Source organism: Heterodontus francisci, chromosome 25 (genome assembly GCF_036365525.1).
Source record: "Heterodontus francisci isolate sHetFra1 chromosome 25, sHetFra1.hap1, whole genome shotgun sequence".
Classification (NCBI taxonomy): domain Eukaryota; kingdom Metazoa; phylum Chordata; class Chondrichthyes; order Heterodontiformes; family Heterodontidae; genus Heterodontus; species Heterodontus francisci.
In genome coordinates, this window is record NC_090395.1 from 38,590,410 (window position 1) to 38,617,446 (window position 27,037).

A 27,037-nucleotide genomic window follows, 5' to 3' on the forward strand; every position below is an offset into this window, starting at 1 on the left:
CAGGACGCTAGCACCCAAATTTCTGTTACGACCAGGTGAGAAAGGTGTCTAGGGGTCCCTTTTAGTCTTCACCTGATCTTTTTGTAACAGGGTTTAATTTTTAAACACACTGTGTTTTGAGCTCCCCCTTGATGAATACTTGTTCACCACATTCCAATTATAAGGCAAAGAAATGATCACAAACAGACTTCCTTAGGTTTAAAGAAGAAAAGTGAAATTTCTTAAAACTTAAACTCTAATACAGTTAACACCTACAGATAAATGACGCGCCCACGCTAGCATGCACATGCGATACACACGTGCAAATAGGGACAAAAAGAGCAGAAGAAAAAATAAAGTAAAGCGGTTTGATGCAATATCAGAAGGGTTTCTTGTTTACTGTGCTTTGAGCTCACTGTAGTCCTTTTGTAAGTAGTCTTGCTTTTCGTTGGGGCCCAGTTTTCTTCTTAAACCTTGTTCACTGTAAGAGACTTTTCTCTCTTGGGATTCATGTATCTTCAATGGATCTTCAGTTCCATGAGAAAGAGATGGGAGCAGACAGGAAAGAGGTGTTCTCAGTCCAGGGGAAAATAACTTTCTAATTTTCAAACACTCTGTGGCAAGTTTAAATTCAAACAGCCAGTTAATCATGCGACTAAACTGGCCTGACCAGGTCTTCTGTGTGTTGGAGAAACAGGGACTGGGTCCTTTGTTCCAATGCTGTCTGCCAGTGTGCAAAAAAGGTCTTTCCGTGTGGGGCCTTGTGATTCCTTGTGATAGGCCCTCTTTTCTTCCCAGCAGCAATTTTAAGTTTTAATGTTCATGTGGCAAAATAATTCTTGGCAGATGGGGGCCTGCATGACAAGTATGATGCTGTGAGTATGCTGTTGCTTGACAGCTGTGGGACAGCTGTCCCAACTTTGGCACAAGCGCCCAGATGTTAGTAAGAATACTTTGCAGGGTCGACAGGTCCGTTGTCATTTACAGTGCCTAGCTCGATGCCAAGTGGTCTATCTCATTTCATTTCTTATTGACTATGTAGCGGTTTGATACAACTGAGTGGCTCACTCGGCCATTTCACAGGGCATGTAAGAGTCAACCAAATTGCTGTGGGTCTGGAATCACATGTAGGCCAGACCAGGAAGGACACCAGATTTCCTTCTCTAAAGGACTTGAGTGAACCGGATGGGTTTTTACAACAATCATCATGGTTTCATGGTCATCATTAGACTAGCTTTTTAGTTCCAGATTTTTTATTAATTGAATTCAAATTCTACTTTCTGCTGTGGTGGGCTTCAAACCCATGTCCCCAGAGCAATACCCTAGGTCTCTGGGTTACTAGTCCAGTGACAATACCACTATGCCACCGACTCCCCTTACAGCACCATCTCCCCTGTAGCTGGACAATCACATCTGCAAGCACTGGGTACAGCCGACAGTATCGGCATGATAACCCGGTCGCGAAAAACAAGAAAGCTGTGTGCTAGGTGTGGTTTATCCCACTCACCGCAAAGTGTCCTGCATTTCAAGACCTGTGCAAGGCATGTGATGCAAAAGGACACTGGGCCCGCCTATGCAAGAAATCTGGCTCCAAAGACGCATCCAGAAATCACAATAGGACAGAAACAAACAGAAGACAGGTGCAGCAAAAGGGCAACAGCAGCAAGGAGAGCACTAGAGACCTGCGTAAATGCCAGCCAATACAAGAAGTCTATAGCAAAATAAACCCGAGACAAGGCTCAGGCTGGAGGGTTTCTGAGCTAGAAAATGAGCAGACATTTCACATTGTGAACCTGACACATTGGGCTGAATTTTACCGACACCCCACCCCCCCCACTGGTGTCGGGGGTCGTGGTGGATGGGCCTGGAAAATGCCACCAGGAGAGGTCTGCCACAAGCCTCAACGCCAGGAAAGCCTAGCCCCATACTGCCAGCGAGGCCATGTGGCGGACCCCCCACCGCTTGGCGATGGAAGCAAAATTTAAAGATGTTAATTCATGATAAATAATGAAAATGACTTATCTGCTCCCGCCAGCTGATATTCTGGTCGGTTGCCATGACCCCTGGGCCTACAGATCTCCATCTGGAGATCTGATGCGGGACACTGGTGGGGAGGGGGGAGGACGTAAGTATTTCAGTGCGGTGGTGGAGGGGGAGCGGGGTCTAAACAATATGATTGGCGTAGGGGATGGTGGGCATGGTTGAAGATAAAAGTTTGTGAACTTTGTGGGGGGGAAAGGTCAGGTACACAAGGTAAGTATTTTGTGTGGGGGGGGAGGTGGAGAAGGCAGGAATGAGCTGTCTGGTTCTTCGGGGGGTGGGAGAGGGGCTGGAAGCATTTATTTATGTCTTTTCATTACATTTAAATTAAACATAAGGGCTGGAAGCCCTTTAAAAATGACATTGGCATCTGCGCAATGGCCTGCCCCCTACACGTCATTGGGGGGGCGTAGTCTGCTCCAGCCATATAAATGAGCCGCTGCATTTAATATCGCGGAAGCTCCGCTGAGTAAAGCCTTTGCGTGCGCGTCGCCATTTTTTGTAAAATGTGGCCCGTTGTGTTGATGGAGTCAAACAACTGGAAGCTTTTGCTACTATTAACATTATGTGCCCAATGTAAGTTTGCAAACACACACTCAGAATTAAGATTGACACCGGAGCTAGTGTAAATATCCTACCAGTCTGAATCCTGAAGGATATGTACTGGGGTCGTTGGAAGTTAATGATACAATCAACTACTGCAAAGTTAACTGCATACAATGGGCCACCCATCCCTTGCAGTGGCACCATAACAATGCAATGTAGCTATGGCAAGTCGGCATGGAAAAAGAAAATATTTACCTAGTAGACTTGAGAGTACCAGCAGTGGCAAGACTACCAGAGTGTAAGGATTTCAACATTGTGACTATCCACAAGGTCACCAAGGTACCCATTACAGCAGAAGAGACCAAGGGTACCTGCATAGAGTCAGTCCACAACCTACAACAAAAGTACCCGCGCTGGTTTGACACCATAGGACATTTCAAAGGCAGTGCAGTGCTGCACCTCAGAGAGGGTGCAATTCCGTCATTCAACCCTCCCAGAAAGTGTGAGTTGGATGCCATGAAAGGCAATGGCATCATCCATCGTGTGCATCATCACACAGACTGGTGCAGCTCAATTACCTGCGAACTAAAGAAGGATGGAGCAATCAGGGTATGCCTAGTTCTGAGACGTTTACATCTCTCCCTAAAGAGATGCCGCCACACGATTCCAACACTAGAAGAATTGAATCCCAAGTTCACTGGAGCCATATTCTTATCCAAGTTGGATGCTAAATATGGATGTTGGTTGGTACACCTAGCTAATGAATCTCAGCAAGTCACCACCTTCAGAACACCATTTGGAAGATATTGTTTCCAGAGACTACCCTTCGGCTTATCTGTCAATCAAGATCTGTTTCAGCAGCTTATGGACGGAATTATAGAAAATGTGCCTGGATGTATATGCATTACCAATGATATTGCAGTAATGGGCAAAACCAAAGAAGAGCATGATCGAAATCTTCATTCACTGATGGCAGTAGCTCGTTGCAAAGGGCTCGTTTTAACAGGATGAAGTGCCAGGTGGATGTTAGTCAGATCAATTTCTTTGGCTCCATCTGTTCAGGTTGTGGAATCCATCCTGACCCAGGCAAAGTCGAAGATGTAAGGCATATGCCTACCCCACAAGACAAGGAAGATCTCCAGAGATGGCTTGGCACCATACATTCCAAATTTTTCTGACAAAGCATCATCATTGGGAGAACCCTTAAAAGAAAGACGTACCATACGTATGGCAGGAGGACCATCAGTATATGTTTCAGTCTCTAGTACTATGATCCAAGGAAGAAGGCAATCCTGGAAGTCACGCCTCACAAAAAGGGCTAGGAGCGTGCATCCTGCAGGATGGCAAACCAAATGCATTCAGATCCAGATGTTTATCCTCAGCACAATCCAATTACTCAAACATAGAGCGTAAAACACTTGCTCTGGTGGTTGGGATCACAAGATTCCACACCTACTTGTTCAGTAAGCAGTTCACTAGGGAAGGTAACCACAAACCACTGGAGATGATCTGGAGCAAACCATTGTCACGCGCGCCACCTCGATTACAGCGACTCTTAGTGAAAGTACAGGGGTGTGACTTTAACGTCTGCTACAAACCAGGTACCAAAATGGTCAACAAATGAGCAGATTGCCAAATCCAAACAAGAATGAAGAAGTTCCACTGGATCTACAAGTAGACAGCATTGATATTGAGGTGGAAGATGTGCTCCAAATTGATTTATTGCATTTTCGACAGCAGAAATGTGACCAACTGCAAACAGAAAAAGCCAATGACCAACAACCAAAGGCACCATGGAGAGTCATCATAGAAGGTTGGCCTGATATGATAAAAGAGGTGCCAGAATCCCTCAGATGCTTTTGGCCTTATGGAGATGAACTCAGTACCTCGAGAGGAGTAACCTTCAAAGGAAAACAAGTGATTGTGTCCAAAGATCTCTGACAGGATATCTTGTCATAACTTCATCAAGGCCATATGGGCATAGAGCGCAATGAGATGACTGGCATAAGACACTGTTTATTGCCCAGGGATCAACGGTGACATCAAAAAGTTAGTGAGGGTGTGTGAGGCATGCCAGAGCCACCAACCACAACAATGTAAAGAACCTCTACACCTTCACGCAATTCCATCAGTCCCTTAGTCCAAACTCGCCACTGATCTATTTACCATGAGTGGAGACAACTTTATCTTAGTCACCAATTATTTCTCCAAATTTCCACTTGTCAGGCAGATACTAGACACTTCAAGCATGGTCATCGCAGACACTTTGAGTGCCATATTCAGTCTATTCGGTGCACCACATGAAGTTATTTCGAACAGTGGGCCACAGTATACGGGCAGACCTTTCAGGGATATGTGTGTCAAATGGGGTGTAAACCATGTGACATCCTCACCACATTATCCTAGATCTAATGGTCTTGCCAAAAAACAAGGGAGAACGCAGATGGTGCATGACTGACATGCGAGGGCCGAACTACCTCAGCTACATGTAGGACAAAACATTTAGTGCCATACAGCCCACAATGAGAATATGGTTACCCGCAGAGGTACCCAAAGTATGCAATAAGCCTAGGTCCTATAAGGTTACAACATCTAACGGAGCAGTGTTCAGGAGGAACCGAAGCCAACTAAGAGAAGTGTGCAATACTCCAGTTGCGCACAGCGGACTCGAAAGAGCATACTCCGACAGTGAGGCTGTGACAGAATAACAGGACATCAACCAACACGTTGACAACATGTCGGCAAGCCAAAAACAGCCAAGGGTGAAGTCCACATCCCCAGAAGATTCTTATCATAACAAGATCTGGAAGAGTTCTCAAACCACCAAAATGATATATGGACTCTTAAGCTTCTGCACTCGTAAATTTCACAATCTCGATCTTCATACTTGTAAATTTTATAATCTCTATCCCTGTAGAGCTAATTTTGATGTTATCCAGTTTTATCTGTTTTTACTTAGAGAGTACTTGGAAAGAAAGGGAATGTTGTTAGATCACTTCAAGAGTGATGTCCCTTTAACAACTCAGTATGCTAATGAGCTAAATACCAGGGCATAGTCATGTGACTAGAAGGCATAGTCATGTGACTAGAAGCCATAGTCACTCTGCAACTGTAACACTCTAGACAAAGTTTCTATATGTAGTTTGCTATGTATTGTATATACGGGTTTAGCTGTTAATAATTCTTTTTAGAGATTTTCAGAGAACTGGAATCCACGTACTCATTGTGTTGCTTAAGATAACACAAAGAATACATGACACTTATTACAGACGAGAGCCAGCATCAACCACTTGATATATAGAGTAAGCCATGGGCACAAATGCCCGTCCTGCTTTTCTCCGGGACAATGCATTGAAACATTTGTGTAACGTGGCTGTTCAACCCTTCCCAATTCTTAGTTTCACCCATTCGCTTTCTTTCCACGACTCTTCAACTAACTGTTAAAGCCAGCTCCTTCATTCTTCCTTTCATCAACTCTTGTCAGCAATGATACTAATCCAGATATCATTACTGTTCTTTTTCTATTTACCAGTCTTGTTTTCCAAAAAATATTTTCTTACACAGTGCAGTTAGTTTATAATTTGGTTCATCACAAAACATTTCAGTATATTGCGAGCTGGATGATTGTACTGCATGTTAGAGGCATTAAATTGGAATCAGACAGAGAAGTCAAAGCTTGATCAGGATTAAAAGAGAAAAAGCAATTGAGAGACAGTTTAATCTGTCTATTTGTCTGTGCGGGTCAAGTGTATACTGGAATGGATCCAGAGAGGTGATTTCCTATCTCCAGCTTCCTGACATTCATTTTATTCTATACCTTTTCCATCTTGATAACTCTATTCTGTCTATGCAATCCACCACCCCACCTCCTGCCTGCCTGTCTTTGCCTGTGTCTCTCTGCCTGTCTGTCTCTGAACATCACTGTCTCAGCCTACAACTCTCTCTCTTTCTCTCAGCCTGACACACACTCTGTCTCTCTCGGCCTGACACTCACTAGCTCACACACTCACTCTTTCTCTTGGTCTGACACACACAAACACACACTCTCTCTCTTAGCTTGATCCTATCTCTCTGCCTGATACACACACACACATGCACGCACGCATGCCCGCACACACACACACACACACTGTCTCCCTCACACACACTCTCTCGCTTGGCCTGACTGTATCTCTCTCTCTCGGCCTGACTATCTCTTTCTCTCTCTTGCTCTCTCTCTCTCGGCCTGACTGTTTCTCTCTCTCTCTCTCTCTCTCTCTCGGCCTGACTGTCTGTCTCTCTCTCTCTCGGTCTGGCTCTCTAAGTCTCTCCCTCTGTCCCTCTCTCTCTCTCACTCTTTCTCTCTTGGCCTGAATCTCTCTCTCGCTCTCCATCTCCGTCTCTGTCTCTCGACCTGACTCTATCTCTCTGCCTGACACACGCACACACACATACTCTCTCTTTCACCCTGACTGTGTCTCTCTCTTTCGGCCTAACACACTCTTGCTCATACACACTCTCTCTCTCTCGGCCTGGCTGTTCCTCTGTCTCTCTCTGTTTCTCGGCCTGACTGTGTGTGTGTGTATGTCTCTCTCTCTCTTTCAGCCTGAGTCTCCCTCTCTCTTTCTCGGCCTGACTGTGTGTGTGTATGTCTCTCTCTCTCTTTTGGCCTGAGTCCCTCTCTCTCTCTCTCTCTCTCTCGGCCTGACTGTGTGTGTGTATGTCTCTCTCTCTCTTTCGGCCTGAGTCTCTCTCTCTCTCTCTCTCGGCTTGACTGTATGTGTGTCTCTCTCTGTCTCTCTCACTCTCTTGTGGCCTGATATCTCTGTCTCTCTGTCTCTCTGCCCATCCCTGTCTCTGTCTCTCGGCCTGACTCTCTCTGAACTGGCTTTCCCTCTGCTTTTGATGATGAGACTATGGCATGATTTCAGCTGCTTTGTCCAACTTCCTGTGCTATTCGCCTGAAGCCATCAACCATATCTTTGTTACCTCTGTACTTGACTATTCCAATGTTCTTCTGGCTGACCTCATATTTTTCATCCTCCGTAAACTTGAGCTCATCCAAAACTCTGCTGTCCATACTCTTGACTCGCACCAAGTTCCATTTACTAATCACCCCTGTGCTCACTGGCCCAAATTTGTTTCTGGTCTGGCAGTGCTTCGATTCTAAAATTCTCATCCTGGTTTTCAAATCCATCCAAGGTCTAGCCTTTCCCTATCTCTGTAATCTCCTCCAGCCCCACACCCTTTTACAAGACTCTCTGAGATATCTGTGTTCCTCCAATTCAGGTCTCTTGCACAACCCCAATTTTTAATTACTTCACCATTGGTGTCCATGCCTTTAGTTGCGTAGCTTTCCTGCTACTTTCAGCATTCAATTTAATCGAACAAGGGTAACTTGTCTGTGACTACAACAAACCGCTATGGGTTCAGGTATCTGTTCGTTATAAGTGTAGCAGATTTATTAAGTAGTTTATATTCAGAGCAAAGAAGTAATACTTAACAAAGACAATAGTCACAGTCTTTTCCTCAGAACCTCGGCAGTAGCCCTCCGAGTGACTGTGGTGCGGTCTCTCTTTCTCCTGCTGTGTTCTGTTGACTGACAATTCTCTTCTTTCTTTCTCTGGATTTTTCATGCTGCTTCTCATGTTCAATAGCTGTTCTTTTACATCCTTTTTTCTCCTTTGAGCCTACATGGCAACTGACAATCACCTGGGCTATCTCACTCATTCTGTTTAATTGTCATGCAGGCCCCCACCTGCCAAGAATGAGACATTAATTTTGCCACATGAACATTGATTTTTGAACTGTTACTGGAGTAAAGAAAGTACTTATTTTTTTTTAAAAACTCTTGACTGGAAAGACATTTGCATAGTAACAGACGGTACTTGGAAAGGACAAAGGGGCCACTCCCTGCTCCAATTTAATCCACAATGGACTTTTGATTACCAGACATTGAAGTTGGAGAGGCTAGCATTCCAGGTTAACTGCTAAGTTGGCCGAATATACAAACAAACATGGTCAGACCAGTTTAGTTGCATGACTAACTGGCTGTTGGAGTTTTTTGAATTTGAACTTGCCACAGAGAATTTGAACTCAGAAAGCTGTTTGCTCCTGGACTTGAAAAGACCTCTCGTGGCTGGCTTGCTGCTGCTTCTCTCCTGTCTGCTCATCTCTTTCTCACCAGTTTTGGAATCTATTGAAGACACAGGAACCCCAAGAGAGAAAAGTCTCCTACAGTGAACAAGGTGTAAGAAGAATATTGGGCCCCAGTGAAAAGCAGGAATTATCTACAAGCAAGAACTACCTACAAAAGGACTACAGTGAGCTCGAAGCACCATAACAAGAAACTCTTCTGATATTGCCTCAAGCCTCCCTACTTTATTTTTTCTTCTGATCTTTTCTGTCTCTATTTTCATGTGCGTATCACGTATGCATGCTAGCGTGGAGTGTGGCGTGTATCCATAGGTGTTAACCGAATTAGAGTTTAAGTTTAAGTTTTAATAAATTTCACTTTTCTTCTTTAAACCTAAGGAAGCCTGTTTGTGCTCATTTCTTTGCCTTATAATTGGAAAGTGATGAATAAGGATTCACCAAGGGGGAATTCAAAACACAGTGGCCTGAATTTTACGCGAGCCAGATGGTGACGTAAAATTGAGTGGGAGGCTTGGGGAGGCCTTCCCAACCTGTTCCCAGCTCCACCCTACTTTACGTGGGTCGGGGGTGGGGGTTGGAGAAACGAGCCACCCGCCCCAAGCCAATCAAGACCCTTAAGTGGCCACCTCCATGGATATTTTACTCGTGGCACGCGGGCATCTGGGAGACGTGAAAGGCCGCCCAGTGAATCCTGGCGGTCTCTCAGCGCACTGGGGGGGTGGGGGGGGTGCCCAGACAAGCAGGCACAGGGTGCCGATTGAGGGCCGCCCCTGGTTGCCCAGCCACCCCAGGACCCGAGATGCCCCCCGTCCCCCCAAATGACCACCCTTGCCTCGCCGGGATGCAACCGATCTCCCTGGTGAGGCAAGCCAAACTTACTTGGACTCCTGGCTCCATGTCCTTGGCTGGGCTGCAGTCCCAGCAATGGCCACCGGTCCCGATGGCGCTGCTGGGACTAAGAGCTGCCGGCCCGATGATTTGCCGGAAGCTCAATGAGGTGGGACTTCCTCCCTCAAGCAGGTGGAATTCCCGCCTCGGAACAATTAAAGCCCGGGGACATGTAAACAAAGTGATTTCTGACAACACAGTGACCCGCTGATGTCATCAGAGTGCACCAAGCTGTGCACATGCACAGCTACATCTTGCCAGGACTAAATGGCGCATGCATGGGATGACATCATCGCGCAGTGCCAATGTCATCGTGTATCCGCACCTGGTCCATCTTCGCGCATGCACGCCAAAGCGTCATCGGGTATCCAGCCCCCCACTCGACTGGACGAAGCAGCTGAATGGGAGACTGAGGCTGGAGCTCTGTTCCCCTCGGCAGCTCGCTCCAGGTCTCGATGCTTCCTCTCCTCAACCGCTCGCTCCAGACCCGCTGCTCCCCACCCCCACCCCTACTCCCCTGGTCGATTGTTCCTTGCTTCATGCCACCCCGCTTTCCGGCCGCTCGCTCCCCGCTTCCCCCCACCAGCCGCTAACTCCAGGCCGCGCTGCTTCCCTCCTCTCGGCCACTCGCTCCCACATCACTCCTTGCTTCTTCGAGCGGCGCATGGTGACTGCTCAAACGTAGGAGTGAGTGGCTGAGAGGAGGGAAGCGGCGCGGCCTAGAGCTAGCGGCTGTGGGGTGGGGGGGGCGGGGAAGCGAGCGGCAGACCAGAGAACGGGTTGGCGTGAGCGGGGAACAGTCGGCCAGGGGAGTGGGGAGGGAACAGCGAGGTCTGGAGTGAGTGGCTAAGGGAGTGGAAGTAGCCGATGGGGAGAAAGCGAATTGCTGAGTGGGGAGAGCGGCCAGTGGGGCCTGAGCAAGTAGCTGTGTTTGGGTGAAATCAGTCCTGGTCAGTCATATAAATGAATCACAATAACAAATTGGCAGCATATTTTATACTTTGCCCGATTTTCGATCGGGGTACGTATTAACTATCCTCCAATGGAAATTCAATCATAAAATTCCTTTTGTATTTAATAGGATTACTGTAATATTAAATGGATCTGAGGATTACAGTTGGTATCCTATAACTACATAGCATATTACTGGGCTTCCATCCAATTTTTTGTAAGGTTAGTTTGCTAGAATGATCCAGCCATAAGCATTTCCTGTGATAAATTGAGCAGCGCCATCTTTAATCCTGGCAGCTGCCTGAACGTCGCAGACACTGACGTTCCAGTTGAAGAGCCTGCATTTGCGCATGTGCAAGTACTGCGCCACCTAGTGGTTGCATTGTCAGAAAACGCAGCCACCCGTAAAATGCGGGTTGGATCCCCGGGCCGGTCGGAAGCAGGTCCGCCACCGACTTTTACGTCGGTGGCCAGCTCCCGTCTTCCCGTGTAAACTCCAGCCCAGTGTGTTTAAAAATTTAAATCCTGTTACAATAAGACCAGGTGAAGACGGAAAGAGACCCCTAGACACTTTTAACATTAAATTTAGGCTTAATTTTCTGGTGTCACTTTGTTCAATTTTCTTGCAACTTAGTTATTCCTTATCTAGAAATTTCATACCATTGTTACATGAGTTCCAGCAATGTCTTTTACTCTAGTGATAACAGATATTAGAAGCTTTAAACCTTCTGTTTTAATTGTAACTTAATTAATGCTGTTTTTCATTATCTGTTAGTTTCAAACATACTATTACATTCTTTTCATATTTACCTCAAGGTTTGTTTTCCACTGCCAGTTTTTTTTTCTAACATAACCTTGGCTCATTATCAGAATTGCTTCTCAGCCTTACACCATGTTTAGTGGAGCTTACACATAGTGAGCTGAATTGTATAAGCCTGCCACCGAAATTGGCGACAGGCGAAAGAAATGGCAGCCCGCCTGTGCAGGCTGCACGCCAAAGAACCGCTGTGATTCCGAGCGCAGTGGCTCATTTAAATTGCCAGGGTGGGCATCGAGCCCCCCCCCCCGCCTCCTCCCGATCACGTGGAGAGGGTGGATTGTCCCTCCCTGGCAATGGTGTTGGCTGCCTGTGAGCAGGCGCTGATGCTATTTTTACCAGCATATTTAAATATTTATATAAAAATTGGCAAGTCATGCTGCAGCTGTACAGAACCTTAGTTAGGCCACACTTAGAATATTGCATGCAATTCTGGTCGCCACACTACCAGAAGGACGTGGAGGCTTTGGCGAGGGTACAGAAGAGGTTTACCAGGATGTTGCCTGGTCTGGAGGGCATTAACTATGAGGAGAGGTTGGATAAACTTGGATTGTTTTTACTGGAATGACGGAGATGGAGGGGTGACATGATAGAGGTTTACAAAGTTATGAGCGGCATGGACAGAGTGGATAGTCAGAAGCTTTTTCCCAGGGTGGAAGAGTCAGTTACTAGGGGACATAGGTTTAAGGTGAGAGGGGCAAAGTTTAGAGGGGATGTGCGAGGCAAGTTCTTTACACAGAGGGTGGTGAGTGCTTGGAACTTGCTGCCGGGGGAGATGGTGGAAGCAGGTACGATAATGACGTTTAAGAGGCATCTTGACAAATACATGAATAGGATGGGAATAGAGGGATACGGTCCCTGGAAGTGCAGAAGGTTTTAGTTTAGGCAGGCATCAAGATCAGCGCAGGCTTGGAGGGCCGAATGGCCTGTTCCTGTTCTATACTGTTCTTTGTTCTATTTTTAAAAAATTTAATGAAATTAAATAAATACATCTGTTTTGCCCTTCTCCCACCCCCCATCCCCCCAATCAATTAAATTAATTATCTCTCCTTTCCCCCCCCCAAAACACTTACCTTTACCATCTGACCTTCTCTTCACAAATTGCACTAACTTTAAACCAACCCTTCTCACCATCCCCTACACCAATGATGTTAATTTGAACTGTTGGCCCCACTCCCGCACTAAGAATCTTACCTCCTCCCCCCTCCCCACCAGTATTCTGCCTCATTTCCCCGGATAGGGATCCGAAGGTGTTGGAGTGTCGGCCACCTGGCTGAAGATCGCAGCAGGACATCAGGAGGCAATGTAAGTTTATTTAAATTAATTATTTTAATTGATTTAAATATTTAAATTGCAGTCCTGCTGATGAGCAGTGGGAGGGTCGCCACGAGGCCTTGCCCCCGTCGGCAATATCAGGCTGGGCCCTGCTGGCATTGAGGTCCGTGGTGGGCCTCATCCGGGGCCATCTTCAGCAACCCCACCCCCTGCCCACCACAGATCCCGACGTTCGAGGTTTCGTTAAAATCCAGCCCAGTATAGTTACTTTAACAATATTTTAAAGCATTATTGCTTATCATAATTACTTCTAATTAATCTTATACATTTTAAGACATTACACCAAGCAGTGAACTATCTTACAATATCCCCACCTTGAGGGCAAGGCATTTATTCTGACCAGTCAAATTAAATTCTTGTGTGCTTTGAACTTTCATATTTAATCATTTCCAAGAGATATTGTGCGATGATCATGTTTAATTGTGATCTTGTCTGGAACAGCAAGTGCTTCAAGTAGCAAGTGTAGAGCAGTGAGCATATTAGCACCAAGAACTGAGTTATAATCAATACGTGTGAAATTATTCTGATTCGGGGGGAATTTTCATATTTAACCCTGTTACCCACCAATTTGTTGAATCCTCTACCCCTGGAATTTCCTTGCTCTAGCATGTAATAATGACGTTGGGAGGCGTTCACTTGACTTATTAATGTTGTTAAGTGGATTGGTAGTTCAGAGATGTCATACCCAAATTTAGTGACACAATCCTCTTGTTTTATGTTCAAGCTATCTTTTACTTGTAAGGCTTGTTGGTTAAGAGTAGCAATGGCGAGGAGGGCTTTCCCCACATCACTGTGGTTTTGGTGGGTGTAATACAGTAGGTCCCGGATTTGATCAAACATTTAAGTGACTCGTAATGGTAATAATCTTCTGAGGTGGTAAAACAGTACTTCCCTTCTCGTACATAGGCCGTTCTAGTTTTTCCATAGTACAGTTCAGCCCCTTTTCTTTCCAATTGAAACCACATGTGTCTCTTGAATTATCATATAAATTGTATGGGCAAGTGAGGGCATCCTTACTTGTTCTGCATCCCTGTAGGTTTGGTTCTATTCAAACTGGTTCTTCTAGCCAGATCAACCACTGGGGTGCAGTCAGGAATTAACTAATTACACTTTCCCTCACAACCCCTATGTTTTCTACTCTAAACAAAGGATTAGGCATAGTTTGATTCATGAGACTGGAGATCTGTACTACTAGTCCTAATAGCTTCTGGTTCCCTACCTTGTGGCATTCATGCTTGACCGAGTGAACCTCAGTCAAACTCATAATTTTACATAATTCTGCATTGTCCTGATAACGGGATAGTGCTGTCAAATGCGTATTTGTTACCCAAGTGGGAAGACGTCCTTCATTGATAACTTCTAAGTTGTATCTGAGCTGTTCTACTGACCAATTCCCGTACATGACGTGTACGTCGTTACGAGCTGCCTGGTCAGAGGCCTTTTTGTCCTCTCGGATAAGGTCATTAATCTTTTTCGCATGATTTTTCTATCTCATGTATAATGTCTCGTAGATGCACAACCATTATCTGATCCTCTCCCAGCTCTTCTTGCACTATGCTATTCTCTTTACTCAGTATATTTTTCAATTTCTCCCATACGGTTCGTAAATGTATCTGTGAAGCTGCCAAATCCACAGTTAATCATTGAGGTGGCTGTATCAAAACCAGTAAATCCAGCATTTATCAAGCCTCCCTTTTGCCTACTTCTTGTTTGATTCATTTCATTTCTAGTATTGTTCTCATGGAGGAATGCATTCTGTACATCCTCTACACTTATAGACAAGGTAGCCTTTTCCTAATACTGGTCGAAAACCTGCTGTATCATCCCTTGAATTAACTGTATTGTTTTGTTGGGACACCATTCGGTTAAGTTTAAAATGACAGGGACCACTTCTGGTGTTACCTGGTGATATACTGTTTTGTGGGTAGGGATAATTACAAGACCATTTCCAGGTCCTGCCACTAATTGAGGACATTGCCCCTCGTCCCTGATCCCAAGCATCTGAGCTATCCTCCTTCTCTTACGGTATGAGGATAACACTGTAGAGATACCCGTCAATCTTTGTACATCCAGTTATTGCATCCTCAAATCTTATCCTAACTGTACCTACCTCCCAACACTGCCCCCCACTGGTCAATTTTAGCATAGTTATATCCTCCCCATCGCTTAAAAGAAACTAAAAGGGGTTCATTGTCCCATTTTCCATTATTGGACCTTACGTTATACAAGAGTATTGCCCTTTGTGTCTCTTCCACCATCGAAGCCAACACAATTGGATGTACCCTTCATTCTCTGATATGACATGGTCGTTGGGTTTGATACTTTTACTTGCTCCCAAGTCCCTTTATTCTTTACCAGCAATGTCCACACGTTCGGGTCTCCCCTGTCTTTTACCTTGCACTTAATACCTACTCCATATCTCTCTTTTATTTCCCACATGGAAACTTTTCCTGTGAGATTACCACAAACTGTTATGTATGCTGTTGTTACACAATCTCTTTTATTATTTCTTATCCAAACCGGGAGATCCCCCTCATGCGTTTTGTATGAGTCATTGTGGCTCATTGGCCTTTTGTGTTCACCAAGAATCTAAGGTTCTGATCTATAAATTGCCAGTGGGGCACATTCACCTCCTTTGTCCAGAGTACAGCGTATAATGGTGGTCCTGATTGCTATCGTTATGTTTATTGCATTCACCATCTTTCCAAGTATCAATACAAGCATGCAGGTCCACATTTTCACCTGTAGGTAGAGCAAATGTAAAATCTTAATCCTTAACAGTTTTCATCTGATTAATATAGAACCACCTCAATTTTGGTTTTCTTTCTGGACCATGTTCAATAGATATACAGCTGAGTTTAATTTGTCAGTTATGGTGTGGGGGCCCACCCATTTCACATCAAAAGAGTTTTTTTTAGGGAGAAATTTTGTAGCATTACTTGGCCTCTAATCCCATATTCGAATGGTTTGATTTTCTTGTCAAAACATCGTTTAACTTAATTTTGTCGCCTTCCCTTGTTTTCTGCCACCAGTCTGTTCACTTTTTCCACATGGTCTATCATTGTCTGCAGCCACTTCTGACTACATGGCTGTAGTTTTAATGGTGTTTTATTCCCCAGAGTTATGTGTCTCAATATCCGCATTTGTCTCCCAATCATAGCCTCATATGGACTGATCCGTGTTGCCTTGTGGTGTGTGGAATGTATTGCCATCAAACATAGAGGCATCATGTCAGCCCATTGAGTGGAGTGTCCTATACACAATTTGCTTAACATGGTTTTCAAAGTATGATTACCCCTTTCCACAATCCCTGATAATTGTGGGTGGTGTGCAATGTGCAATTTATGCCTTATTTGGAACATGTTCTGCAGGGCAGTAAAAATCTCCCCTGTAAAGTGTGGACCCTGTTCACTGTCCACCTGTATCAGCACTCCCCACCTACTCAAAAGGATTTGTGCAGCCGTACGTGCTTTATTGTTCCTAGTTGGGAAGACCTCTAGCCATTTTGTAAATTGGTCCACCACCATAACAGCATGCTCATAGTTTCCCTGAGACTTTGTAAAAGGATCAATAAAATCAATCGGTGTGTCCATGGGCCATCAGGAGGAGGTTGTGACCGTAGTAGGGCACAATTAAAACAGGAAGGAGGATTAACTTGCAAACACAGTAGGCATCTATTGACATATTGCTCTACATGCTGTTCCATTTCTGGCCACCAACCGGCACAGGTTTGCTTTTAGTGTAGTATTGGACATTACTACAGGAGTTTTTCGGGGTAGTGACCTAAGCCCAACCATCTTCAGCTGCTTCATCAATGACCTTCCTCCATCATGAGGTCAGAAGTGGGGATGTTTGCTGATGATTGCACAGTGTTCAGCACTATTCGCGACTCCTCAGATACTGAAGCAGTCCGTGTCCATATGCAGCAAGTCCTGGACAACATCCAGGCTTGGGCTGATAAGTGGCATGTAACATTTGCGCCACACAACTGTGAGGCAATGGCCATCTCAAATGAGAGAATCTAACGATCTCCCCTTGATGTTCAATGGCATTATGATCGCTGAAGGCCCCCCCCCCCACTATCAACATCCTGGGGGTCACCATTGACCAGAAACTGAACTGGACTGGCCACATAAATGCTGTGGCTACAAGAGCAGGTCAGAAGCTGGGAATTCTGCTGTGAGTAGCTCATCTCCTGACTCCCCACTGCCTGTCCACCATCTACAAGGCGCAAGTCAGGAGTGTGATGGAATACTCTCTGCTTGCCTGGATGGGTGCAGCTCCAACAACATTCAAGAAGCTTGACACCATCCAGGACAAAGCATCCTGCTTGATTGACACCCCATCCACCACCTTCAACATTCACTCCCTCCACCACCGATGCACAGAGGCAGCAGTATGTACCATCGATAAGATGCACTGCAGCAACTCACCAAGCCTTCTTTGACAGCACCTTGCAAACCCACGACCTCTACCACCAAGAAGGGCCAGGGCAGCAGATGCATGGGAACACCACCATCTGCACGTTCGCCTCCAAGCCACACACCATCCTGACTTAGAACTATATCGCCGTTCCTGCACTGTTGCTTGGTCAAAATCCTGGAACTCCCTTGCTAACAGCACTGTGGGTGTAGCTACACCCCAAGAACTGCAGTGGTTTAAGAAGGCAGCTCACCACCACCTTCTCAAGGACAATTAGGGTTGGGCAATAAAAGTTGGCATAACCAGCGACGTCCACATCCCCCGAACAAATAACAAAAAAAAAATTGGCCCCAAGCTTTGGAATTTCCTTTCCAAAATGCTCTGCTCCACTAAAATGCTCGCTCTTCAAGCCTAACCCTTTGATCAATGTTTTGACCAACCTAACCTAATATCGCCTGGCGGCTTGGATTTGGTTTAATAAATCTCTGGTGAAGCACCTTTGGAAGTATTGCTAAATAAAGGTGTTATATAAATGCAAGTTGCTGTTGTTGTCATCAATACATTCATTCAAAAAAGTAGCCAAATATTCTTGGACACATGAAAAGGATGTCCAACATATGCTGGGAAGTTTGAGAGGCTAATTGTAAATGTGAAACACTTTGTTTTTAATGAACTTGATAAAATAGTGAAGTGAAGCCCAACTAATTTGTTACTCATGTTTATTCAACAGTTATTACTTGAACATCTAGAGTGCCTTGTGTCAAGACATGAGCGATCGCTGCGAATGACGGTGGTCAAACGACAGTCACAATCTCCATCAGGAGTTTCCAGTGAAGTGGAGGTTTTGAAGGCACTGAAGTCATTATTTGAACATCATAAAGCTTTGGATGAAAAGGTGAGAAGATAATTGGTGGTACAGCGAGTGAAGAATTATGACTGAGGACCACATTTGTGCCTTATTGAGTTCATGCAAAATGTATAATAAATACAAGGTTAGATTAACCTCCAATTCTTCAGAATCATGATCAGAAAGATCTGCTGGAAAAATCCCCTGACTTTGAAAAAAGTGAATAGGTTATGGAGGTGAAACACTATTTGAAGTACTTGGGGTGATGATTTTTAAATATTTGGGGTCAGAATACTGTTACCCATTAGCGTGGACTGCAACTAAAATTGACTGACCATCAGTCACAATGTGATTGACAGTCTGTGCATATGACTTTGGGTTTTCACCAAATCTGCCCAAATGCTGAGAGATGGGAACACCTGACATTGTCCCTAAATGTGAAAAGCTTTGCTTAAAGCTCTGAAAGCATCACCACAATGATGAAGATTTATAAATTGAATATTTATTATTTGACAGGTGCCAAGTGGCATTGTGTTTATTTCTTAATTGCAGTTTTCATTATGTGTGATCTGCTGTTACTCAATTCTGCATCTGACAAAAATGCTGTGACTGTGGGAAAATTGTGTTCTATTATGGTACTCCTCCGCATATGAATGAGAATAAACAGTGCTGCATAAAAGAAAAATGGTTGCTCTAAGTGTTGGCCCAGAATAATGGGATTTCATAACCAATTCCTCAGATTGCCTCAATTTCAGAGCATCATGATCATAGATTTATTGGGGAAATCCTCTTAAAAAGTGATTTTGTTTTAGAACTGTAAACTGAAATTGAAATTCTTTGAGTTGTGGCTTTTTAAATACTGTTGTCACCCATTTACTACTGACTAGAATTGTGATTGACCATCAAAATCTCTGTGATTCACAGCCCCTAGATGCAACTTTGTTTTTCCATCTAACCTGCCCTTTGGTTAACTCCTGGTAAAGATAGATCACAAGCTACATAGACTGTGTGAAATTCCTCACAAAGCCAATCTATTGAGAATGTGAGTCAATCCAAAGTCAGCTATTCTGCAACATGGAGATGACTGGAATAAAAACAAGAAATGCTGGAAATACTCAGCAGGTCTAGCAGCATCGATGGAGAGAGAAGCTGAGTTAACGTTTCAGGTCAGTGACCCTTCATCAGTTGAGGGGTCACTGACCTGAAACATTAACTCTGCTTCTCTCTCCACAGATGCTGCCAGACCTGCTGAGTATTTCCAACATTCCTTGTTTTTATTTCAGATTTCCAGCATCTGCAGTATTTTGATTTTAATTTATTATGGAGATGACTGGATCAGATTCTACTGAAAAGATGTGAGGAATAGTATTCTAACGCATTATTCATCTGTAAATTAAGTTGAAAACAGTGCATTTTTAAATTTGTATCTACACAAACAAATATAGACAGGTCAGTGTGAAACTAGGGAACAGCTTTTTTTCTCTCTAGTTTGAAAGGTTATCCTACTGATTTCAGATGTCTTATCTGAACTGGAAACCTTATTTGTAAGTGTTACGGTCAGGTGAGGAGGGGTCAAAGGGCTTCCCTCTTTTCCCTCTCCTTGTTTGACCACAACAGGTTTAATTCTTTTTTAAAGTGCACATACTGGCCAATTCAGTTGGTGTTTGATTACTTACTTGCTACGATCATAACAAGAACCAATCGGACAGGTTTTCTTGAGTTTAACAAAGAAAGAGATTAACTTTATTGTACTTAAACCGAATTCATTAAAATAATAAACTGCGCACCAACCAGGGATAGGGACCAACATGTTGCACCACGGATATTTGACAAAATTATTGACTCAGCCACAGAAATGGAGCAATTAATCTGTATATAAAGTGTACAACCAATCTAATGCCATCAAAATATAGTCCTATTTAAAACACATTTCTCGCTTTAAATAAAGTAGCTAAGCATACAAACATCAATGGAGAGCAGCACAACTGAATTAACTAGCTAGCAAGCAAAATAGTATGCAATGCCAATGCAAATTATTTTTGTTGATGGAATAGAGTTAGCTACACCACATTACTGGGTGGTAGATGGACCTTATTGGATGACCTCTGTGGATTCAAACTGTATCAGGAGCGCAAATTCATCCAATAAAGCATAAAACTCAAAGAGAGGATTGTTATTGTAGTTATTGAGGTGAGGCAGTAGAAAAATCGCAATAGGAAGACGGATCATTTCTCACACTGCTGTTGTCACAAGACAATTTAGCCCATGGTCAATGTTTGTGCAACTTCTCCACCTGCTTGTAATATATGTGTCTGAAGACAGGGCAGCCAACAAAAGGGCAGTGATCTCTAAATCAGGAGAATTATATAGGATGGAGCAGATAGTACTTCAGAAGAATCATGTAAAAGGGAAAAGCAGAGTGTGACAGGAAGGGACAGAGAGATTAACGGTAGGTAGCCAAGACTAGTTTATTCATCTTAATAGGCTGTTAAACTACATCTTGGATTCCAAAATACAGAAACAACAGAATCTCTCATGGACAAAATGTGATTTGCTCACCAAATTTAGTGACAAAATTAGATAAACACAATTACAGATAAAGAGCACGCTTCAGTTCCTCCAATAAAGCAATTTTCTTAAATTCACTTATGTCTATATCTCAGTCTATCACTGTCGATTCTTATTCAACTCTGACAAGATAATTATTAACAAAAAGCTTTTCTGCACAAAGTTGAGCAGTTTTTACTGCATGCATTATTCAATTACAAAATGTTTAGTCACTGTCTGTAACATTGTACTCCAGACTAATCAATTTATGTCCAAGCCAAATCGCTTACCTGTTAGTAAAGGTGCACTTATACCTTAAAATATAATTATATGATACAGACCACTTTCAAATGGCATTGTCCACTCAGGTTACCTGCCCTCAAACTGGATAGTAAATGGTACATATTGCAGTTACTGATCTTTGACATACTTGTAAAACTTGCCGTTTAACCCAATTTGCAGCAAAGAAAATCAGTTAATGACTTTCTAACATGGTCATTGAAACATAATACATTTTACGCTATGGGTACCCGCATGGGTCCTAGTTATGCCTGTCTTTTTGTGGGATATGTCGAGCATTCTTTGTTCCAGTCCTACTCAGGCCCCCTCCCCCAACTCTTTTTCCGGTACATTGATGACTGTATCGGTGCCGTTTCCTGCTCCCGCCCCGAACTAGAAAACTTTATCAACTTTGCTTCCAATTTTCACCCTTCTCTCACCTTTACATGGTCCATCTCTGACACTTCCCTTCCCTTCCTCGACTTCTCTGTCTCCATCTCTGGGGATAGGTTGTCTACCAATATCCATTATAAGCCCACTGACTCCCACAGCTACCTCGACTACACTTCTTCACACCCTACCTCCTGTAAGGACTCCATTCCATTCTCCCAGTTTCTCCGTCTCCGACGCATCTGCTCTGATGATGCCACCTTCCATGACGGTGCTTCTGATATGACCTCCTTTTTCCTCAACCGAGGATTTCCCCCCACTGTGGTTGACAGGGCCCTCAACCGTGTCCGACCCATTCCCCGCACCTCTACCCTCACCCCTTCCCCTCCCTCCCAGAACCGTGACAGGGTTCCCCTTGTCCTCACTTTTCATCCCACCAGCCTCCATATCCAAAGGATCATCCTCCGCCATTTTCGCCACCTCCAGCGTGATGCCACTACCAGTCGCATCTTCCCCTCCCTTCCCCTGTCAGCATTCCGAAGGGATCGTTCCCTCCGCGACACCCTGGTCCACTCCTCCATTACCCCCACCACCTCGTCCCCGTCCCAGGGCACCTTCCCTTGCAATCGCAGGAGGTGTAATACCTGCCCATTTACCTCCTCTCTCCTCACTATCCCAGGCCCCAAACACTCCTTTCAGGTGAAGCAGCGATTTACTTGTACTTCTTTCAATGTAGTATACTGTATTCGCTGCTTACAGTGTGGTCTCCTCTACATTGGGGAGACCAAGTGCAGACTGGGTGACCGCTTTGCGGAACATCTCCGCTCAGTCCGCAAGCAGGACCCTGAGCTTCCGGTTGCTTGCCATTTCAACACTCCCCCCTGCTCTCATGCTCACATCTCTGTCCTGGGATTGCTGCAGTGTTCCAGTGAACATCAACGCAAGCTCGAGGAACAGCATCTCATCTACCGATTAGGCACACTACAGCCTGCCGGACTGAACATTGAGTTCAATAATTTCAGAGCATGACAGCCCCCCACTTTACTTTCATTTTTAGTCATTTTTAGTTATTTTTTCTTCCCTTTTTTTTGCATTCCTTTTTACATTTTTTACAATCTTTTTTTGCATTTATTTCATTTCATCTTAGTTTGTTCAGTTTGCTTACCCACTGTTTTTTTCAGGTTGTTTTTCTTCAGGTTTGCACTTGCTGATGTTCAATATTCAGTATATTCACACCTAATCTGTACTAATGCTTTGTCTTTCAACACACCATTAACATATTGTTTGCCTTTGCTCCGTGACCTTTTGGTCAGCTATGTGGCCTGGTCCAATCTGCACCTTCTCCTTTGTTATCTCTTGCCCAACCCCCACCTCACTTGTTTATAATCTGTGACTTTTCTAATATTTGTCAGTTCCGAAGAAGGGTCACTGACCCGAAACGTTAACTCTGCTTCTCTTTCCACAGATGCTGCCAGACCTGCTGAGTGAATCCAGCATTTCTTGTTTTTGTTTCAGATTTCCAGCATCCGCAGTATTTTGCTTTTATTATATACATTTTACTATGTCTTCCTCAGTTTTTAAAACTGCAAATGCAGCATGGATTTTGTTAAAGAATCGTAGACAGTTCATCATAGATTAAGGTTTATTAAAGCTATCCATTACATTGTATTTAATAATGACTGTATATGGGTCAGCAGCATCCTGTTTTTGCCAATATCACTCAGCCCCAATACACCATACTCTTGTATTCATGAGGAACATACATTGCTGACTTCTGAAGATTCTTTGGATCTTCTTGCCTGTTTCCCCCTTAAAACAAGTTCTGGAACAATGTGATTCCAAATGGATACCAGCCGAATTGTGACATTTATATCGAACTAAAAGCCCAGTAACATGCAACATGTCACTGAGCTTATGTCCCAAATGAAAGTAATGCGTGCCAGAATGTAGAAATTGAGACATTCCCTAAGTGACTTTTTCCATATTAAAATGAGTTTACATAACACAAGCCATTAAACTTGTGTTTTAAAATAACCTAACTGCTCAGTTATTTTAAAACACTAGGTTAAAATCTTGGCGCAGGGGTGTCCAAGCTGTTAGCGTGAGGGGCCACTTTACAATTTTTGTCTCAAATAGGGGCTGGTGGGGCAATTTCAGAAAGATAAAAGCATTAAACATTTATCTTACTATTAATCAAAACAACAACAAATGTGGATTTTGTGAATAAGCTTCAAATGAGAAGGCTAATTTATTGACTTACTTTCTCGACACTACATTGGATACTGCATACCTGGCATTGTATTTGCTTGCAAAAGTAGTCAGTGTTTGCCCGCACACTTGTGTAGCGATGCAGAGTATTCCGGATAGATGTCCATCTTTCAAGTTGATCTTGATTGCTCTTTCTCCTTCCTCTCTCTCTGTGTCTGTCTCTCTCTCCCCCTCCCTCTCTGTGTTGCTCCTCTTTATGTTGTTCCCCCTCTCTGTATTGTCCTCCCTCCCAGTGTTGTCCTCCCCCCTCTGTGTTGTCCCTTCCCCCTGTGTTTCCCCCCTCCATTTTGTCCCTCCTCTCTGTCTTGCCCCCCCCCTCGGTGTTTGTCCCCCTTCTCTGTGTCGTCCCTCCCTCTCTCTGTGTCATCTCTGCACTCTCTGTCCACCCCCTCTCTCTCTGACCCTCTCACCTCTCTCTCTGTCCCCCACCCTCTCTCTCGCTCTGTAACCCTCCAGTCTCTCTCTCTCTGTGCCCCTACTCTCTCTCTCTCTCTGTACCCCCACTCTCTCCCTCTCCCACTCTCTCCCTTTCCCATTCTCTCTCTCTGTACTTCCCACTCTCTCCCCACTGTCTCTCTCTCTCTTCCCCCACTCCCATCAGTCGCTATCTCTCTGTCCGCTGCTGAGAGTGGGAACAATGCTTTTGAACTTCGGGCAGCTTCATGGTTTTCCAGCGGACTTTTAAAAAAATCGAACCTGCCAAAAACCCTGCATCTGTCAGAAGCTCAAAAGTGCTGCTCTGCTTCAGCTCCTGTCATCTGTGAAACTGACACTTGCGTTTTTTTAAAAAGCTGGTCTGAAGAAGCCAATAGAAAATTTCTCATCTGCAAAATTACCAGTCACGGACCCCAAAATTGTTGACCACAGACAGTGGTGTCCGTGTACGGACATGTTGCCGACCCCTGGCGCCAACTTTCACACACACACATACACTAGAGGTTCACACACATGCAAATAGGTTACAAAGTGGGGAAGGGTAGATTGGTTGAGTTAGAGTCCATAGAAAAATGGATATACAGTCTGTGGAGTTTGGTGATTCGGCTGGCTTCTAACTTAATTTGGTGGTCCTGAGGCTTTTAGTTTGAATAGGTAGATGATTGATTCAGTGGGTCTCTTGACAACAGCGATGCGATGTTTTCCTCCAAAATGGTTTCTGATTGTAGCCGGAGTATGCAGAGGTGGTCAGTCAACAGGCAGGTTTCTAAGCTTGCAAGCTGGAATGGAGAGAGAGGAGGGACCTCCACTTGGTCTGCACATATCAGAGTCCAGATGTTTCTCCTTATTGCTGCAGAGAAACACCAGTTTAAAACTATAGGGGGGAGGCAGGCTTTTCACATGACAGTCACTCAGTGATTTAAGTATGGTAGTTATCAGTGTATTTCTTGCTAAAAAGACAGGCAGTTCCCTTAAACTTCCTGGGTCTTGGTTCTTGCTGGGATGAGCAATCATTTCGTCTCCACCTCACAGGCCTTGCAATGTAGGTTATAGTGTTGCAAATTAGATGGCAATCTTAAGCTGCTAGCAAAGTCATCTTTTATATGTTCCTTTTTAAAATTTATTTCAAAAAATATAAATTCAGATCAGTGGATTAAAAAAAATTATCATTCAACAAGGCATGTTGGCGTGACTGAGTAAAAGTGTATCTTTTATTTGAATCAATGTAATGACTATATTTACTTCCGTCACAATTCACAGCACATAGAAAGGCCTCTCTGCTAGAGCAATTCAGAACTAATCCTCTTTCTGTACTGTCTTCCCATTGCCCTGTATCTCTTTTGGTTTCAAATAATTATCCAGTTTTCCCATTAAAAGGTGCATCGTTTCTGCATCGGCTTTTCGTTGTTACAGACCTGTGCATGCCCTGTGTAAAAAAACTTTTCCTAACCTCTTTCCCTTAGTTTTATATTGATGATCCCTCATTATCTGATTACCCAACCAGAGATAACAGTCTTTCCCTATTCATTTTATTAAAACGTTTTCGCAATTTAAAAAAGAACCTCTATTAAATCTCCTCTTGGCCCCCTGTGACCCAGTGGAAATCATCCCAGTACCTCAAGTCTCTCTTCATAACCTAAAGAGTGGGCATAAATGGGGCATTTTCAAATTGGCAGGTAATTAATACTGCAAGGATCACTGCTGGGGCCTCAGCTATTTATAATCTATATTAACGACTAAAATGAAGAGACAGAGTAATGTATCTAAGTTTGCTGATGATACAAAGGTAGGTGGAAAGGTAAGCTGTGGGGAGGACACAGATAGGTTGCAAAGAGATATATAGGCAGGTTCAGTGAGTGAGCAACAAGATGGCAGGTGGAGTATAATGTAGGGAAGTGTGAAGTTATTCATTTTGATTGTAAGAACAGAAAAACAGTTAACATGGAGGTACAGCAATCAATTAGGAAGGCACATTTTATGTTGGCCTTTATTGCAAGGGGATTGGAGTACAGGAATAAAGAAGTCTTGCTACAATTGTACAGGGTTTTGGTGAGAGCACATCTGGAGTACTGTGAGCAGTTTTGGTCTCCACATTTAAGAAAGGATATACTTGCGTTGGAGGTGGTACAGCGAAGGTTCACTAAATTGGTCCCTGGGATGAGGGGGTTGCACTATGATGAGAGGCTGAGTAAATTGGGTCTATACTCTCTGGAGTTTCAAAGACTGAGAGGTGATCTCATTGAAACATGCAAAATTCTGAAGGACTGGATAGGGTAGACACAGAGATTGTTTCCACTGGTCGGGGAATCTAAAGCACGGGGGCACAGCCTCAGGATAAGGAGCCAATCATTTAGGACTGAAATGAGGAGAAATTACTTCACTTAAAGGGTTGTGAATCTTTGGGATTCTCTACCCCAGAGGGTTGTGGATGCTCCATTGTTGAATACATTTAAGGCTGGGATAGACAGATTTTTGGTCTCTCAGGGACTCAAAGGTATATAGCGAGCAGGCAGGAAAGTGGAGTTGAAGCCTAAGATCAGCGATGATCATATTGAATGGCGGAGCAGGCTCGATGGCCATATGGTCGACTCCTGCTCCTATTTCTTTTCATCTTTTGTAATTCTAGTCACATTCTCAGCATCATTCTGATAAATCTATACTGTACAAACTCTATAGATTTAGTATCTTCTATAATGTGGCATTTGATACTGCACACCATGCTGTAATGTTTTTGAAGATTTATCGTTATCTCTTTACTGTTGTAATATTCTATTTATAAAACCAAATATAGTTGGCTTTTTAAAAATGGTTTTATATACCTGTACCAGCACTTTCAGGCAATTGCGTGTGTGAACTTCCAGATCTTGCCATTCATCCAGGCACTGCATCATCTATCCATTGATCAGTCAGATGGCAATGAGAGCACCAGTTGGATATGAATCACAACAAAAATTAAAGGACAGTTGGATTTCTCTGCCACAAAATGTTGTTGAACCAGAGTCCATATCTTCTTTTAAAAGAGAAATAGTGATTTGAAAAAAAGAAATATTAAAGCATATGAGGAGCACAGGAGAGACTGTTTAAACTAGCTGGATCATCTGGTGAGAATTGAGGACACAGAATTAATGGGCTAAATGACTTACTTTCTGTATTGCAAA

The 27,037-nt window shown here is 43.9% G+C and overlaps 1 protein-coding gene across 1 annotated transcript in view; it reads left to right on the forward strand.

Moving 5' to 3' along the window:
- ppfia4 (PTPRF interacting protein alpha 4) overlaps nucleotides 1-27,037 on the forward strand; it is a 907,198-nt gene that overhangs the window by 638,874 nt on the left and 241,287 nt on the right. The window contains exon 3 of the mRNA XM_068057116.1: nucleotides 17,844-18,008. Coding sequence (XP_067913217.1) covers nucleotides 17,844-18,008 — 165 coding nt within the window. The remainder of the gene's footprint in view (nucleotides 1-17,843; nucleotides 18,009-27,037) is intronic.